The sequence below is a fragment of the Pygoscelis adeliae genome, unplaced genomic scaffold (assembly GCF_000699105.1).
Source record: "Pygoscelis adeliae isolate BGI_AS28 unplaced genomic scaffold, ASM69910v1 Scaffold402, whole genome shotgun sequence".
Classification (NCBI taxonomy): domain Eukaryota; kingdom Metazoa; phylum Chordata; class Aves; order Sphenisciformes; family Spheniscidae; genus Pygoscelis; species Pygoscelis adeliae.
In genome coordinates this window covers 1191333-1210686 of record NW_008824411.1, presented here as the reverse complement: position 1 = coordinate 1210686, position 19354 = coordinate 1191333, and the positions used below count along the sequence as shown (strand labels likewise).

The 19354-nt window shown below is 34.4% G+C and overlaps 1 protein-coding gene across 1 annotated transcript in view; it reads right to left on the bottom strand.

Annotated features, from left to right (window-relative positions):
• The window catches only part of LRRC7 (leucine rich repeat containing 7), a 109090-nt gene that overhangs the window by 59169 nt on the left and 30567 nt on the right, over positions 1–19354 (bottom strand). The window contains exons 6-9 of the mRNA XM_009320659.1: positions 10173–10236; positions 6087–6161; positions 3154–3298; positions 1045–1117 (exon numbers count right to left, since the gene is read on the bottom strand). Coding sequence (XP_009318934.1) covers positions 1045–1117; positions 3154–3298; positions 6087–6161; positions 10173–10236 — 357 coding nt within the window. The remainder of the gene's footprint in view (positions 1–1044; positions 1118–3153; positions 3299–6086; positions 6162–10172; positions 10237–19354) is intronic.

Genomic DNA, 19354 nt, shown 5'->3' with positions numbered 1-19354 from the left:
TTGCACTGAGAGCAAAGGCACAGAGTCTAAGTGCACAGATGCCCCATTCCCAATGTTTCATGCTGACAGTACAGAACTCGTATAAATGGCATAACCATGTGTTCAGTCACACTAGACAATTATTAGTTAGGCTGAACTGTTTCTTCTGCATGAATATTACCACTGGTGCAAGGAGGATGATGAAAACACTAGAGCTATAGCTGTAGAAGGCAGCCGGGGACCATGTATCCTGAAATTTTTTCCAAGTATCAGTTTATATAGCATTTCAGAAGTAAAATATGTAGAGGAAGAGGCATTCTACAAAAATATCAATGTTAAAGATATCTTCTGCTAGAAAGGAATATGTATAGTGAGAAACAATATAAAGAATCACCTATTTCCATACTTGGAGACAGGTTTGCATCTGCCTTGAATTTTACAATAAATTGCAGATTTCATTTAGCAATAAACTCAAGACACACAGCAGTACAAGACAGAATTTTGCACCAGTGATCATGTAATATCTGACAAAATGACAGCTAAAGGGCATCATTAGTGCTTTTCATAATAAGATTACTTATATGATGCTTTCACATTTTGATGTATGCACCTATGAAATTGTCATGACTTTTTCATTTATGCTACTTCAATATTTTAAGAAATCTTCCTACATATGAGGTTTACAGCCATTTTCTTTTCAGCATCAAGTACAGGCTGTTGCTATGGAAACAGACGTATTCCCCCCAAATACTTCTATTTCTTCTACTTTTGCTGCTCTAATCATCTAAATTGCAAGTGATTCATGCAGAAAAATATCTTTGTTCTTTTTCTTGGAAAATGTGATACATTTCATCTTCTTATCACTTACACCAATATGAGTCCACAGAAGTAATAGTGTTGCTCCAAATTTAAATGTTATAAGCTGGGTGTTAGGCACACAATTTGAAATTATTTTATAATTCAGTACATCTTTGTCTCATTTTTTATTTTAAAAAACCCACATTCCGCAAGCAGAAGGGAAAACACATTTTACTTAATATTGAAAATCATGAGATTTATACTCACTTTCCAATTGCATTTGGCAGAATTGTAAGCTGATTATCATCTACTTTTAAAGTTGTAAGCCTTTTCAACAGTCCTACAAAACAGGTAAGGAAGAAGTAATAGAAAAATATTTCACATTAATCTGTTTTACGTTCTGTAATCTCCCATATCCTTAAACAAACAATGATTTCTAACACTGAATAACTTTCATCTAGATTTTAGAAAACATCTGTATGTAGGACAGTACACAGACACGTTCTTGTCCCATTGAAAATATGTTTCATCAAAATGAAGCACTGATTAAATGTTAAGCTGAACTGCAAGTAAAATATTAAGTGTATTTCTAGAGTCTTGAAAAAAAAGTAACAGAAAAAAGAATAGTACCTATCTGTAGGAAGAGCAGTATTTCTACTTATCTATTAATGTTTCAATTGAATTCAAGTCCTGTTGCCTTGATTAAAAGGTGTTCAGGTCATAACAGGACATTAGGTGAATTAGCTAAAGTAAATGCTACATTTATAAAGCTTCACAATATGTAGGTATAGACAGAAAACCACAATCAGACTGAAAACCAGAATCAATCCTGAATGCATTTGTATATGCTGTTAATTCTTATCGTTAAAAGAATTATTATATATCTTAGTGTAAGCAGATGCATAACTGCGTAACATTTACCAAGACGGGAATGGAACTTCTGCTTTACCAGTGTGTAACAGCAGAAAACAATAAAAAAGACAGAAAAAATGGGAAAAGTATTGTGTTACAGTGCTAGAAACAGATATCCACCTCCTGCAAGTTCTTAACATTTCAAAATCTGTTTTTTCCTTGAAAAAAATTCTGCATATATTGAAATAGCATTTTTTAAATTATTATTTGTAATTAATGCTGGGAATAATATAAATTAATCACTAATACAGAGAAAAATGTTAAACTGAATGTGCCATAATATGAAAGCTGAAGCAAATGAAAAGTGTAATTAAAAGGAATACTAGAAACACTACTCGTTTCAATTGCAGAACATTTTTGTTGAAAACTTTTTCAAAATCAACATGTTCCAAGAAACATCTAGGTTTCGCCAAAATTTTCTTTTAAGAGGAAAACGTTCCACCAAAATGAATTTCAGCAAGCTTTCATTGGAAAATGCAGTATTAAAATGATTGGGTTTGCTTTACTTCTGTTAAATCTATTACCATTCAGTAATAGGAATTCGAAAATGAGAACTGAATATATCTAATTGCAAGAATGTATAATTCAAAATGTAAACATTTATTCCTTTTGTACAGCAGCTAAATGCCCTCTAAAAATCAATCTGCATATGCATATCAGAAAACCACAAAAAGTAAAAATTCTAGAATTTATGGTGAGATGTAGAAGACCAAAATGGAAAATAGCTGTAAAAGACATCTAGTAACATTCATGCAGCGCAGTATTATTAGTTAGCAATACATTTTGGAGTCTTGGCTGAGTTGATTTAAAATTGGGGAATTTAACAGTTCCATGTTCAAAGGGACACACTTAGGAAAGTGAAAAGATGATGATGATACAGTGGGCTCATTGGCTGGAAGCAATAAAGAGATGAAAGACCTCAAGTGTTTCCAAAGAAAATATAAGGGATCAAGACTGAAATGAATTATCCAGATGTATAGAGTGATATACCTACAACAACTTATCTTCCAGAATTTCTATATATTCTAAATAATTCAGAAATTCTATGCATGCAATACAGTCAAAAAAGAAAATTAATAGTTTGAACTATTTCTTTGTTTAATGCTCTTATATGGAATTGCACTACGGAAACGAAGAGTAGCAATTTCTTTCAAGAGTTTAACACTATTAACATAATCACTATTATACTTACTTTCAAATTTAGATCAGATCAATTTTATCTTTCTTTGCTTATTTTCTTTAAAATAGCGAATCAAAATAATCAATACCTTCTAACCATGGATTTTTTTTCCTGACTTTACAAAATGGTCTTCATGGACTGTCCAGTCACAGGTGTTTCAAAGTCCTTTGGAATTTAATGGCAGGTCTTGTTCCAGCTATTATAAAGTCTCATCATAACCAAAAAAAGATATAAATGAAATCCTCAACTGTAAAAGATTACAAGAAATCCTGAGCTTTTCTCACCTATGGAGTCTGGCAATTGCTGCAACATATTGGATGACAACAGGAGATCTTCAAGTCCTTCACATCCTGATATGTCCAAATCAACAGTTTCTATCCTGTTTTTTGACACATCCAGGTACACGAGCTGTTTTAACTTCCCTATAGACTTAATAGCATGTTACAAAGTGTTACTTGAACAGATATATACTGCACGCCAGTTTCTAAGTTTAATTAAAGACAAACAATAGTAATACAGGCTTATATTCAGTTATCTCAGCATCCTTTTTACAAGCATTATTTCACTGAAGCAATATCAGTAGTGGTCTAATAGCCTTCCTCTTCAGGTAACTGCAAAAGGAACTGTAGCAAACTAAATTACTCATACCAAGCTAATTAATGTGTTCCAGATTCATTAAATCTGCTGAAAGTTTGAGTTCTCAGTCATACAGCTGTATTATTTCTTCAGCTGGACACAGATCCAAGGGACATTTACTCACAATTCACATCTACTCATAACGGCAGTCCTTAAGGTCACTGAGGCTAGACATGCAGGTAAAGCTTTTCTGTGTCAAACTGATTCTCTGAATTTTATAAAATCTAACATTAAGACTTTAGATATTCATAGTTCAATTATGAGCAGTTAATCCCAATAGTACACTTTTGTGAATACAGCGCTTAACTGCAGCTATAACATCAATGAGCAACACGATAGGAATTCTTCCCTAATTCCTTGGAAAATCTGCGTAGCGTGTAAGCGTTTGAAGCCTGTAGAAGCAACCTGCTTCTTGATCCGTTATCACAAGAAGGTCACTTCATTCTAGACATGAAATTTCACCAAGAAAATCCACAAAAAAGATGCTGTTATTTTCCTTAAACTAAAACCTACAAGTGGAACAGCAAAGAGGTATCACTGCTGGGTCTAGAGTAAACGACCTGGATCTATGACCCAGTGGCAGAGCTATGATACAGACTGGAGGATTACACAGCAGGAGTGAGACAAGGCAGCACAATACTGTTATGGAGATCTACCATGTGGTTGCAATACTGTGCATCCACAGAAATACTGTTTCAAACCAAACCAATAAACATTCATGGCCTATGTGGGAACTTCCTTTATGGATTTTGGGAAAGCCATGGGAATCGCTTGTGAAGTGTATGGATTCTATAAAAGTTCATGGGAATGGGGTTTTTAGTTATTTACATATACTTTTAGTGGTCATTTACTGTACACATGAAAAAGGAAAATAGTTTTAGACAGCTTCATCTACACATACTTTCGAAAGAATATGAATATAGCTTGCTTTTCATCTCTTACCTTGCTGAGATCTGCTCTCTGCTTCTAAGGAGGCAGTTTCATGTTATCTTTAATCATATCTGAGTTGTTGTATAATGGGGAAATCTCCCTTTCACCCCAACCTTTGCCACTCTACCCATATTAATAGTTGAATACAATCTTTGTTTCTAGCACAGACTACTTTTTTAAAAACTGAATTATTAACATTGGAAACCTGGCAAATCTCTAAATCTTAAAATCAATTACCAGTTGGTATTTCCTTTCTATTTTTAAAAGTCAAAATGTAAAGCTAATCTTAACTGTTTTAAACCTCTTGTTTTGGAGAAGACTTTCACAAAACATCATCTAGGTTCTACTATAATCAGAGTCAGGAAACATGAATTATTCACTGAAAATAATTACGCTCCTTGGGATTCAGTTCCACGATCTATTGAACATCTTCAACTCTAAATACCCTCTCCAGGGATTATGAGGAGGACTGTGTTTGGAACATATTTTAGCACTGGATATATTAACCAATTTAATTGTGAACAGAAAAGAAACAGAGTAATGGTTAAAGTGTTTGTGCCCACATTCTCTTGTATATCTGATACTTCTTCTACTCAGTTACACTGCAGCAACAATACTGCAATATTTCTGTTCCTGATCTCCAGCTGGTTTCAGTATCAAGAAGTGGTTTCAACCACTTGTTAGTGGTTCTTTTCACTAACAAAGCACTCAAAAAGTGGATATTTGGACAGGGACTGAAAATGACCATTTTCTGTGCAAACATCATGCTTAACACAAAATAAAAAATGAATGTAATCCATTTAAGACAAAAATCAGTCATTGCTCAATGCAAAAAATTGAATTTTGACTAATGAATGTTCAAAGCTGAAAGAGGAAGTACTTACTCTTCTTCTTCCAACATCTAGACAAGTTTGTGCTAGATCTAGTTCTAAATTTTCTCTGCAGCAATGAAGAGCATTATTGTGTGAAACATACGATCTGTCACCTGTGTGATAAAATGCTAATGATGGGGATCCACTTTCTCACATCATAACCAGTGTAGGTATTTTAGAGTGACAATCTCAAATAATTTATGGCAATAAAAATTGAAAATTAAAGTTCTACTGTGGGGTAGCAACAACTCAGAAACAGCACTAATACATAACCATGATCCTAATGTTTAGATTTTAAAATATTTTTTGTTCCATTTCTAAATGGAGTGCTTTCTAGAGGAATATATCTTCATTTCGCTGCCTCAGAATTGCTTTTAGTATAGTTGAATCTGTACATACCATCTGCTATTTTTAAGTTTATTTAGATTATTTAATATTTCCTCTTCCTTTTTAAAACTCACGTGGGTTTTTATAAAACTGCTAGTTAATGCATGGTGACTGAGAAGACAATAGGAAATAATTTCCTCTCACAATGAAAACTACGCAACGCTTAAATAAAACAGGCACATCCCCATTTAGACACTATCATGTGATAACACAACATTTAAAAGGTTTTCATATGAATGGCTATGCTGCAGCTTTTATTTCTTGATAATAATTAATGACTATATAAACTAGGAATATGTACTCATTCAAGAAAATGCACATTTATTTACTGCAAGGTAAATAGTTCACTATATCACACAGTAATTTTGATTACATAAAATAAATGTTCATACCCCAGGTAGTATTTGCAAAGAATTATTGTCCATCCACAATTCCTTTAGATTTTGTATTTGTTCGAGAACCTCAGGCTGAGGAAAAGAATATAGTATTATGGACAGTTAAATAAATCAGTATTTTTTTGTAGTTAAATATAAATCAATATTTTATCAAAAAAAAGATTCCCTCTTCACCTTTTTTTCTTTTTATAACCCGCATCAGACTTTCAGATAGTTAATGACATGAACAGTATGCTCATTTCATTTAATTTAACCACTGTTGCTCTTTTTCAAACCTTGTAAAATTTAAGAACCCTTTGGACATTAATACAAATAACTCCTTAGAAGTTCTTGTTCTAAACAGTTCACTGGCAGTATGCAATTGGTGAACAAGGCAAATAAGAGAAGTGAGAATTGTGGAGCTTCAGAAACAATGCACTGAAAAGAAAGACCAAATCTCATCTTGCAGCACATGCTAAACTCTGTCTTAAAAATAGCTTAACAGAGGCATATTGCTGAACACTTTCCTGGATATACTGCATTTATGTATGATTTAATGTCTGCAATTGTCATATACAGTAGTTAAAATAGTGGAGTGCAATGATCAAGCCTTAAAATCACAATAGTAAGCTTTAATCTAAGATGTTCTATTCTTTTCAACACTACAGGATACTAGTGAAACTGAAAAAGGCAATTCCCCAAATCATTTCTCATTCATTACAGCTGTGAAAATCAAGAATTATCAGGTCTCAAATATTTCCATGTTTCAGCCTAAGCAGTATTTTTCTTTTTCATGAAAGACTATTTTCACAGGTAAAACAAGACTTCAATTTGCCTTAGCTCTGTAAAGTTGTAGACATTTTTTTCAAAGTCTGCCAGAAACTGATATTAAACATTTCATTTGGTTCTGACTAAATCAGATTCCAGCATTTTAAAAGTCTGTAGTACTATTTCACTGGAATTATTTCAACACAGCTAGAAACAAATGTATCTGTCTAGCATCACAGGACCTTAAGAGAGATCTCTAATTATCTCCTGTGGTCTAAGTTCCTTGGAATGTTGTAATTCCCATAAGAAATACGATTTCCCAGTTGCCCAGGTCACATAGTACGTTACGGGAGAAGCTCCTGGATGCATCATTGGATAAGAAAGAACCTGCTAATCTGGAGAGCTCAATCTCTCAGTTTTCCATGTTGTCACATAATGCGTTTCTATTAAAAAATGATTAGTCAATATTTTGAAGGTAATTTATTTTGCCTTGGCTAATTCTATTGAAATTTTGTTGTCCTTCAGTGGTTAAAACCACTTCTAATTTCCAGGCTAAATTAATTAATGGTCATTTTACACTATTTGTTCCTGTAATGATTAATGGTTCTTTATTCCTCCAGAGTGTTCACTGACTAAGGTTATTATAGATAATCATAATTTCCCCTCTCAACTTTAATTTTCTTTTAAATTCCTCTCATTAGACAGACGCCCTTCTCAAAGGCAACAGCCTACTCCTATGTTGTACATATTACAGTTTGATTTGAAATTTCTTGAGTATGGAGTATGGTATACCATAATTCAGATGAGATCTCACAAATGTTTTGATAAGTGGTATCAAAAACTTATTATTTGTCTCTGTTAGAAATGCTTCTGCTGACACATTTTTGGAGAATAATTTCATTTTCCACATAGATTGCCACAATTAGAATAGAATAGAATAGAATAGAATAGAATAGAATAGAATAGAATAGAATACTAAATGCCTCTTAAACACTGACAGGCTTGGGGCATCGACCACCTCTCCAGGAAGCCTGTTCGACCACCCTCTCGGTAAAGAAATGTTTCCTAGTATCAAGTCTGAATCGAAGACTGACATTAATCTTCAGTAAAAGTATATTACATTTTATCCTCTTCCTTTTCCTTTTCCTTCTCTCCCTACCTTTAACTATTTCCTTTCAAAATTTCTTCTAAAGCCTTGCTGCTGACAGTGGAGTCCTGAAACTCTGGAAAGAACTACACCAGCCTTCCCCCTCCTTTCAGGCAAAGGTACTACAATTGCTGCTGCTCACTTGTCCAGTGCCATTTTTTGACACTTCAAAGATGGAGAGATTTCAAATCCTTGATCCATACCTTGTGATTTAATGCTCCAGTTTTCCTGGAGACCCGTGACACAGATTACCTATTCCCTTCCTTGATTACATTAAGTCACCTGAATATGGCTGCTATTTAAGACGTGACAATTTCTATTTTAGGCACATACCTATGTCATGATTTGTACAATCTTGTTTCCAGAAAATGAATGAACAGAATTACTTCATTTTTGCAACTGCCTTTATTCTCAACCCCATGCCTATTGCTCCAGATTGTCTGTATGAAGAGCACAGTCTCCCAGTGCAAAGGGAGGGACTTCAATAGTCCAGGGATGGACTGTCAAAGAAATTAAGCTCTTCCACACCACCACAGTTCTAGGCAGTATTTTTCCCCAGCAAGAAGCAACCCAAATCAGATTTTCAGAATCCATGAAAAGAGGACCTTTCGATCCTTTTTTCCAGGAGATCTTGATTTAAACTAGTACCACTTTTCCTATGACATGTCTGCAGATTCATGCTGTTCCCTTGCCTTTTCACCCATTTTGCTTCTGGCATTTGATTCTAGTTCATACATTTTTGGACCAGCTTCCTGAAAAATTAGTCAATGCTGGGAGTCTGGTCCTAATAGCAGTATGGGACCACTGGATTCCTGATTTATCGTTCTTGGGGGACAGTATGCTACAATGCAAAAACGCAGAATGATGTTGAAGTCATTTAAAACAAAGACTACAAAATCAAACCACCCCCAACTCACCCCCCAAAAAGACACACTCTGAATTCAGGAAGCATATATATATATATATATATATATTTCTTTTGATCAAAATTCCAAATACCACTTCTGAAAATTTTATTCTATTTATCTATGCAAAAGATTTCTAGGTTTAATTAAAAATCTGAGTTAAAACCATCTATTTTCTCCTACACAGCAGTATAAATCAGTAAACATTAACAGGATTATAACCATAATGGTAGAAGATAGCGCACCGTCTATAAACCAGTTGTAGACTCTTTGCTACATCTTTCTCCTACTAGATGACATTTCACAATTTGTTTAAAGTGAAATTATCTTAATTTTAATTAAAGCTACAGAAAATATCACCCTCATAAAATTGTAAGCCCTGATTCAGCAGCACTATTTTTACAGATTGTTCTTCTATGACTCTGGAGGAAAGGTGGTTCAGCTCACAGGGTTTAACAGTCACTGGACAGGCTGTTGGTGGATAAGGCACACGCAGACATTTATTTCGCCACCAGTGCAACAGTGAGTGTCACAGTATTAAATTGTTGTCCTGCAAACACACAGGGCCTCCCAAATTGCCCTAGCAGTGATAGGTCTCAAAAAGGATGAGGCAGCAGTTTTTCTAAGTTTTGCTTCTCTTGACGTATTTACAGTTCCTGCAGGATGAAGTCAGTGAGCTCTCCTTAAAAACAAGCTAAATTTAAAACACAGTTTAAACACCCTCATATTGTTTCTGAGAAGTGTCAATTCCTATAGATGTAGTAGAAACATACCTAAAGGGAACAGCAACTTGATTATTTTCTATACTGATACTAGAGAAAATTCCCAAAAGCTATTAAACCTCAGGGAACCTAATTCTCATCTTAGAGGTGAGCTAGGGACAGAAGCCACTTCTGGAGTCCAAAATTTACTTCTGTTAATACCAATTGCTAACATTTGCAGGATATAATGATAGATATTAAGAAATTAATACATAGTTGATGCAAGTATTTATACTGAGATCAACAATTCATCCCACATTGAAGTATTCCAGCAGTAGCAACCAGCTGAGAGTGAGAATCACCTGTGATCTTGATCTGAATCACAGAAGCCTGATGTAGATGAAGCATGTTGTATTATCAACATTCACCTCATGAACTATGATCAATCTTCTATTCTACAAGGAAATGTGACCGTGGCATGTGGCCATAATACAATAATGCCTTTTAAGAAAAAGTTTAATGCCCCATACACAGAGCATCCAAAGCACACAGACTTTCTGTTAAAAAATGGCGCACTTCTTACCAGCTCAGAGAATTCATTATTGCCCAGATCAAGTCTCTCCAGTTGAGTCAGTTTGTGCATTGACCTGTAACAGATTAGGAGATATCTAAGATTAATTTTTTACTTGCAAAATGTCAGTCAAATTTTGTTTAGATAAAAATAAAGCTCAAATGATACTGTTATTGCGAAAAGAATTACATCAGACGGATGCTGATACAAATGAGAACAATATACTCCATCTTTAAGACATGAGCTGAAGTACTTGAACTAAAAAGCTAGCAACAATTACTTTAGTAATCTTGGTATAATTTTGCATAGTTGCTCCAGGAAAATGACCTATGTTATATTTATAAGCATTTGAAGGTAATATAAATTGTGACATTTTTTGATACAGATTTATACATTTGTTATTAACTTCTTTATAAACCACTAGAAAGTGTTCTGGCTCTTCACAGCGGAAGTACAAAGTATGGTTGTTACCTCCCTAAAACTGTGCCTAACTACAGTCACGATGCAAAAGCACTTTTGTGTAAGGATCAGCATCTAAACAAATAAAGCTTAGATGAGGCTTGTTTTGAGTACTTGTGTTGGTTTTACAGAATGCACTGAGCTGATGGGGTCCCCTCCTCTTTGGGTTGTAGTACGGGTGACCTGAAACATGGCTTCCATTTTAGTAGTAAGTAAACAAACTGTCACACCCATAAGCAGTGGTATTTAGTGACACTCGCTGTCTGCCAGTAGCTTATGAAAACTCTATCATTGTAAGCACATAAACAACAGAATACAGATTTTTAATTAAATGACCAATCTGAGAGTCAAGCCTTTGATCTGCTGCAAAGCACATCTAGGCAAGTGTTCCTCTCTCTGTGCAGTTCATGGCACAGGAGCATGGCAGGGAGATGGTGTGATCCACAACACCGCGTGTGGATGGGAGCACGGTGTCATACTTTGCTGGTGGGTGATTCCCTGAGAGCCCCTTTTCAGGCAGCAGCTCCTCTGAGGGCAAGAAAGGCTTCACACAGCCTCTGTTGCAAAAGACTGCGTGCAAATGACAGCAAAATCAACCAAAGCAGCTTATCCTTCTTCACAGCATTATAAAAGAAAGAGTCAAATAAGAACGTATCGTAAGAAAGTGAACCAAAAGTTAGTATCAACCATGCTTTATGCAGTAAAGGGCTTTAAATGAGGAATAATCTGGATTTACATCTGTGACTGATCACTACATAACAGCAAAAAAGGCACTTTTACTGCTTGGGCTCAGGTGACTGAAACAGTGAAATAAGAGGAAAAGTGAGAAATTGCTAAAAATTACGTGATTAAATTCTTAATTTACCGAAGTCAATGGGATAAATCTCCCAGGTGTATCTCTGAATTTGTGCTGTGAAAGAAACTGGTTATGTCAAGTATAGCTTAAACTGACAAAGGCACATATCACAGTGTATGTGGAATGACTGTTAAAAGCATTTAAAATCTATCAATTCTGAATATAGGCAAACTTTTTTAAAATACACAGAGTTCTAAAAACTATACTTAGAACCTATGACAGCAGAAGCACTGACTCAAAGAAGTAATCCCAAAGCAGCAAAGATCTTTTCAAAATGAGAGGAAAATTGCTGAGCAACTTGTGAACAGGAGTTGAAGGACTGAGCATGCTAGAAGGATGGCAGGACTGTGATTTCCTTAACTGGAATGGATGTTCTGCAGTTGTGTACTGTACAACTTTGCTCATGCTGGAAAAAAATAAGCTTTTTCTAAAGCTAATTTACTACATGATACATGTATACTATTTGCTACTTCAGGGCTTTCCAAAATGTTAGAATTTCATATTTGTATGAAATTAAGATTAGGAAGTGGTATTCAAAATTACTATGACATTAGAGAGTAAGAACGATTTCATCATTTGAATATATCAATCTTGATTTTTTACAATGGCTGACATTTAAATGTTAGTAAATTATTTCAAATAGTGCACTCAATACCCTTATTTTGTATTTTAGAGGGTTATTAAATTTAAACCAAATGACTTTATAAATATTCCATAAAGATTTCATTCATTTTGAAAAAACTGAATTATTATGATTATATTCTTCCAGGCCTTTGAATGAAAATTCTGCACTGAACAAGGCATTTCAGATGGTAAGTCTCCCAGGGACCTAAGAGCTACGACTATGCGAGTGGTGTAACATGCCAGAGAGTGACCCTGCATGCTGGCCCTCCACCATCCCTACTGCTGTCTAAACATGAAATGGTTCCTCACACAGTTTTGGCTCCTACTAGTTAGCTCTACCCCATGCAATTCCTGGACAGATCTGGGAGACAGCCTGAGCCAGAATGCCTTCCAAAAGGCAATGTGGCTACCCTGTTCCGGATCAAGTTCAAATTTAATAAATTAATTACTGCCTTAGTTTCCGTGAACAAAATTGGAACAGGATATTACCCCTACTGCAGAACTTCTCTTTAAGCCCTTGTAGACCAATATACTCTAAACACCATAATGGATTTTGGTGGTGGTGGTGGTGGTAAAAAAAGAGGATAAAAATAATTAAGTAATTTAGCGTTAACTGCAACAGTCAGTTTGGAGGCCTCCTAATGTAATCAGAGTTGATCCTAATCCAAAAATTAGCATAGCCTTAATTGGTGGGATCTAAAATATCAACCATTTTATCTCTGCAATTTGTATCAGAAGTAAAACTGATCGTCAAAGATGCTATGGCTAAAAAATAGAGACCTGTTTTAACATTTAAATTATGGAAAAATAAGGTTGCGATGGGGCTAGACAGAGAACACCGTTGCATATTTATTACAAGCAAACTACTTTTAGTTTTCTAAACAGGAAAAAAAAATCACAGAAATATAACTGCCATTCTTCAGTAGTCAAGTGAAGCATTGTTTGCTAGACATATGTTAGCAAAATCAAAAAATATGTAGATAAACAAATATTCCTCTCTCAAGTTTAAGAAGTTATGTACTTTATTAGATTTCTTTAATTAAACAGACACTTTGACTGACCTACTATATTTCTTCAACATTCAGCATAACTTCAAGGAATGAATCCTATGGTCACAAATTAAAATCAGGCATCAGATGTGCTTCTGCACTTTACAGAAATTAATGTTCTGTACAGAGAAGTTGTTCAAATATATCTAGGCCTCTTAGGCAAATAGTTCACCGCTGAACCAAATGAATAATTCCTTTTAATAGAACCTGCTGTCTTTTATATTTAGGGTGTTAACTTTCATCTAACATAATTTGCAGTATTTTCAAACACAGAAAATGCATGTACCAATGCATTTACACAATAGTTTTGGGGACTGCAATGCCAAGTCCTAAAGTCCTTTGAAACTGCTGTTACCAGTACTGTCAAACTACTGGTAATACCACTGCAGGACATATTCCTATATTATTGATTTCTTCAGTGCCTTCTGTGTTACTGTATGTTTGTTTTAACCTTCATGGCTTTCTAAAATGTTCCTCTAAGTGTTCATCTTTCTACTTGTTCATTACCATTCTTTTTTTGTCCCATTTTGCATAATCTCAGTTTCCTAACAAGTCTTTGAAACCTAGGAAATATGTTATTTCTGCTAATCATTTGGCCTTTTGGAAATATCTAGAAACAGTCACAGTTTACTTTCAGAATCATTTCATCTTTCTATGCTGACAGTCACTCTAATGCAGATTAATTCACGATAACTTTTCTTTTTAATGATTTCTGATAGTTCACCCATTTCATACTCACTCAAGTTCACTGTTGTACATGGTTTCCTTATATATTTCTCTTTCCTGTCCCACAACTATTCCATGTCTCTTTTCCAACATATTTTCCAAACTACTTGATCAATGTTCACAAATATCTTTGAGACAGGAAAGCGACAGATACTTTTTGCTTGTTTGCTAAAATGAATGGTAGCTGCCCACACAGCTCCAAGATAGCACCTAAATTAAAATTAAGTGAAAAAGTAACAACTAATTTTTGACTACAAAGTACAAAACAAGATGTTGTAGTTTAAGCCTAGAGCATGGAGGAATTACATCTGACACTGTTCCAAAAGAATATTTATCAATATAGCTATGATCAGTCAAGATTGAGCACACAGATTCTTAAGCAGAAACTGACTTTCTATATACTCTACACAGACCCCCATTTCAGTAATATAAATCTTGATTCACGGTCCCCAATTCCCAACCTGCTTCTTACTGCATTTTTGTTCTTATAGTATTCGTTACTTTGATTTATTCTTGCTATAAAACCAGAAGGAATAATGAAAATATATTATCTTTTAATAGTAAGTCCTTAGTATGCAAGAGTATCTGGAAGGCTGGGAGCCATTCAAGCAATAAGCATTCCACCAGCACAACAGATGAGGATGCTGAAGAAAGATAATGAAGTCAATTGGATAAAGTGAATGCTTCACACTCTCCCCAAAATGATTCCATTTCATATTATAAACTCCATTAAAATAATAGTGAAAAATGTTTTTAACCCCTCTGGTGCTGTGCTTCTCTTTGGAAATGTCTTGCAAAAGCTGACTGAAATTTTACACATCCAGACAAAAGCTAAGTTTAATAAACAAAGCTGCAACACACTCAACTCAGCTCACTTACACTCCCTTTCTCTTTAAATAACACCCACATCCCTAAAAATTTTTGTTTTGTCTAACTTACTCCTCCTAAAGCTTTCACCATTGTGTCTTAATTGATTTGTTAATCTAGTTTAGACTTCTGACATTTAGATACAAGTTGTAAATATTGCATACAAATGTTTAAATTAATTGAACTCAATGGAATAAGTAATTACATTTGTAATTGCAAACTTGATGACTACGGACACTGTTATTACCATACAGAATCTCATTAACTTTATGAGAATTCTTTACACTAATGTGTGCACTCCCTGCCAGTAAGTGTTTGCATGACGGGACTCAAGAGTTTTCTACAAATTATTACATTTACTTATCCACAATTTACCAGTTGCTGTTTTGGAAATCAAAATATTTTTGCTTAAAACAAATCAATTGGACCCCTCTGAAGACTAGCCACTCATTATACAGTCAGGTAGTGCACACACTCTCAGCCTGAATGATTAAGTCGTGAAAAGCATTTAAACATTACCAAAGTTCCTTTAACAAATCCTGATGGCAGGTTTCACTCCTTAGTACCACACAAAGGTTTTTTACCACAGGAAACACATTTCAGCTTGTGAGCATTGCAAGTTTATAGTTCTTTACATTTGCAGATATTAAAAGTTTTTCAGTTATAATATTAACTGTATACAACGACAAGCATTATGTAGTACAATGCCTTCACAAGGAAAAAAACCAGGAAATGTGACATACATTTTTAATAGTTTGTACAAAGTTTTCTCTCACAGGCAGTATTACTTCTGACTTTATCATTCTGCATTAAAGTCAATAAAAGCTTCTACTGATTATGACTCCCCATGCCCATGTTAAAAGTACTCAAAAAAACCTAGCCACAAGACTGAAAATACCTAACTGGAACTGGAAACTGAAGAGCAGTATTTCTCTGTTATCTACATATATAATTACTGTTTATACATATACAGAATTATATATTTTGAAAAGTGAAACTCTGAAACTCTTCGAAGATTAAATGAATGATAATCTGTTACAATTGAGTAATTTTTGTGTATTTCATACTGTATTCTACCTTTGAACAAAGCTTTTACTTTAAAAGGTGTGTTTTGTACTACTGTAAATTTATCATAAAAGGCAACTTTTAAACATTACTTTGTGTAACTTCTACAGTCAGAGACATAGTTTCAGAAACGGTAACATTTATATGGGGGCAGATTAATGTCAGTTAGCTGGTACTATATCAAAAGATAAAGCGCACTGCCAAATGTACCCAATGGAACATTATATGAGATTTTTCATTAGCTTGTGATATTTTTATCTCTTTCATGTAATTACTTATATTTTTCTTATGAAAAGATTCATTATATTTTTTATGTGGGGTCATTTTATAAAGGTGGAACAGGAAACATGCAATTATGAGTAATGCTCAGTTAAATATTCATTGCTTAAATGATGTAATGTAATGTAATATAATTAATGTGCTAATAAAACTTGCAGACAAAAATTTCACATAAATCTTTATCCATATCGCATTTGGATCTATTCTTCCATTCATAAGTAACTGCAGGAGTTAAATGGGGAAGATCTGGTTCTTGGCTATGGAAGTGGACCTCACGGTAAGTTCAGAATAAGGTGAATCTTTTTTTTAATTATTTTTAAACACAGTAATGGAACATTGTTCTCAAAAAACTACAAATGCATGAAAACCAGCATAGAGAGTAGCTTAGAGACATTACTGAATACTTGGTGGAAAATTAACATTGCTCACAATAGTTTTAAAACATTCACACTCCATAAATTATAACTCACATTATACAATTCAGTGGTATTAATTATAATTCACGGTAATCACATGTATTGCCTAATATAACTTTCTCATGTTCTTGCATGTTTGTTTTTGCTGCCTTATTTAGAAGATACTTATCTACACATTGTAAACACTTCAAATAATCAGGAAAATGCTTTGCATTTACAGTTTCTGGCAAAACAAATGAGTCAACTGCCATAAATTATTTTAATGAAGTCATGGTATTCTCATCAAAATCCTGGTCAGCTTTCTGACAGATAGGAGATGGTGGTTACATGAAGGTTTATCCAAACCTTCAATAAAAAACCTCTAATCACATCTGAATTATTCCTACATATGAAGAACTGTATTCATAAATAACAAAAGTATCTCTAATAGGTAAAAATTCATGAGTGAAAAGCAATTGTGTCAGAGGCACAACTAGATTTACACAATGATAAATACAATGAAAGAGGCACTATAATGCTGCTACACAATTAATGCATGCTTCTTGTATGTCATACTTCTACAAAGATAGGACTGAGAAAGATATAACGGTTACATACTCTATTTCCTTGTGCAACAACATACAGAATTACATTTTCATTTGAGTTTATGATAAATGGGTACCATTCTTTTCCGAAGAAACAAAAAGCAAATAAATGCAAGTATGTTACCATTACTGGATTATCTGCTGTATTAATTTCAAATAATATTTTCTCACACTTTTGTTGTACACAGTAACCTTTATTTCAAAGTTGTTAAAATGTCACATTCAGGAGTCTCTTCCAGTTTTAGTATTTGAAACCTTGCAATATAACTTTAAATTCATTACTGAATCAGTTTGGAAGTTACATTGTAAAATTAATACTTAATGTTAATAGTCTACCTGTTGCAGAGTAGCTAAATCTTAACCAGGGCTAAAGCATTACATGATACAGTCACAAAGAGCTATTTACTTATACATAACTTAATGGTTACAAAGAAAACTCAGTCTTAGTTTTCAGTGAATCTCAAGATAATTTATATCATTTCTAGAATAGAAAACGTACGGTGTAAAGCAAAGGACCAAAAGTATAAATTAATCTGTCATAAAGTTTTGAATCTATATATTACCCAGCCTTCAAAATAACAGAGTATGTTTAAAAATTCGATTTTGAGATACAAAATATTGTTACACATGGACTGAAATATATAACAGAGAAAATATCTAAAATAATGTACATAATATCTATAATAATGTCTATTTCATCTTTAACTATCAAAAAAAATATCCATTTCACTTTTAATTATATTGAAGAACTTAAGGGTTTTACAATCTGCGGTATCAATCCACAAATCAGAGACTATAGCAGAGACCATGGGATGATGCCTAAAGCAATTAAGTCTCTGAAGACTAAATAACTCCAGAAACTCTCAGTCAGTCGTAGCAGCGTTCTTTGTTACTTTTATATGGTCTCGTTATTAAGACAAAGAGAAGTTAGTAGTAGTCAGTCCACAAGGCATACCGTTGCCTTGGCTGCATGGCTATCAGAAATACTGCTGTGCAAAATGCAGGGCTGTACACAATGGTACTTGGGTTAAGCATATGAGAAAACCAGCCAACATATTCATCTGGGTTAAACATTCTGGACTAAGAGGCAGCTTCCATCAGCCTTTGTATACCAGAATTGTTTGGTTTCATAATATAGTTTGGGAGAACTACCTCAACACAGTCTACTCGTGCTGATGCTCCTGATGCTGCCATTTCTGGTGCCCGAAAATCTGCTGACTCCACGTCCTCTGCTGTTCGAGCCACTGTACACTCTCAGGCGATGGGCAAGGGCACTCTCCATCTTCAAATGCTAAGATGAGAAAAATCAATTTCAATGCCCAAAAGATGGAACTGCTGGTGCAGAAGGTGTCTAAACACAACCAATGCATCTATGGCACCGAAGACTTGTGAGACTTTACCTAATTCTGTATCAAGGGCCTAAAACGAAAAGCACCACAAAGACAGAAGTCCTACATATAGAAACGGGAAATCAAGCTCTTTCAGGATTCAGTCGTAATAAAAACACATGGTCAACCGATTTCAGGAAAAATGTTTGTGTGCAAAAGGTAAGCATTTAAAAACACACTACTCACTTAAAATATTGCCTTCCACATAGGATCCTAAATTCCCATTAGTTTTGTTTACGGTGGAAATGGATCAGATCTCTAAAATTAATCCCTTAGTTCAGGACCCAGTTATGAATCACTCTACGACTGGAAAGGTTTGCTCAACTGATTGTAGAGAAAGGTGAAATCTTCACAGTTTTGACCTTTGTTCACACACCAATTTCTTTCCCAACACAGCTTTCAAATCACTGGGAAAGGGCATTCTAAATTTCAGTTCAGATCCACTTCTCCTTAACTGATTACATAAATAAACAGAATGCAGAGTAAATGCCATTAGCCAGTGCAAAGCTCCTGGCAATATCAAGACTTTATGAATACATTTTTTATCCTTTTTTTTTTTTTAAAGTCCTTTTTTTCTCTTTTTATTTTGCATCCGCTTTCTGGATTCCTTTACCTTCTTCCTGATAACTGGCTTTGCATGGTTAAAAACAAGGTTAATGTGTGTGTCCGCTTTCTGGACTAAATTACATGAAAGTCTACCTTACCTGGTGCACAAATTTTCTTACGATATGCCCTATGGCACATAATTAGATATTCTTTGTAGATCCCTGTTTGTGGGTTCTTGCTCACCACACTTACGGAACATGCTTTAAAGGTCCCTTCCAACCCAAACTATTCTATGATTCTATGCTGCATTTTGGAGCAGCAGCTGCTCTGTCAAA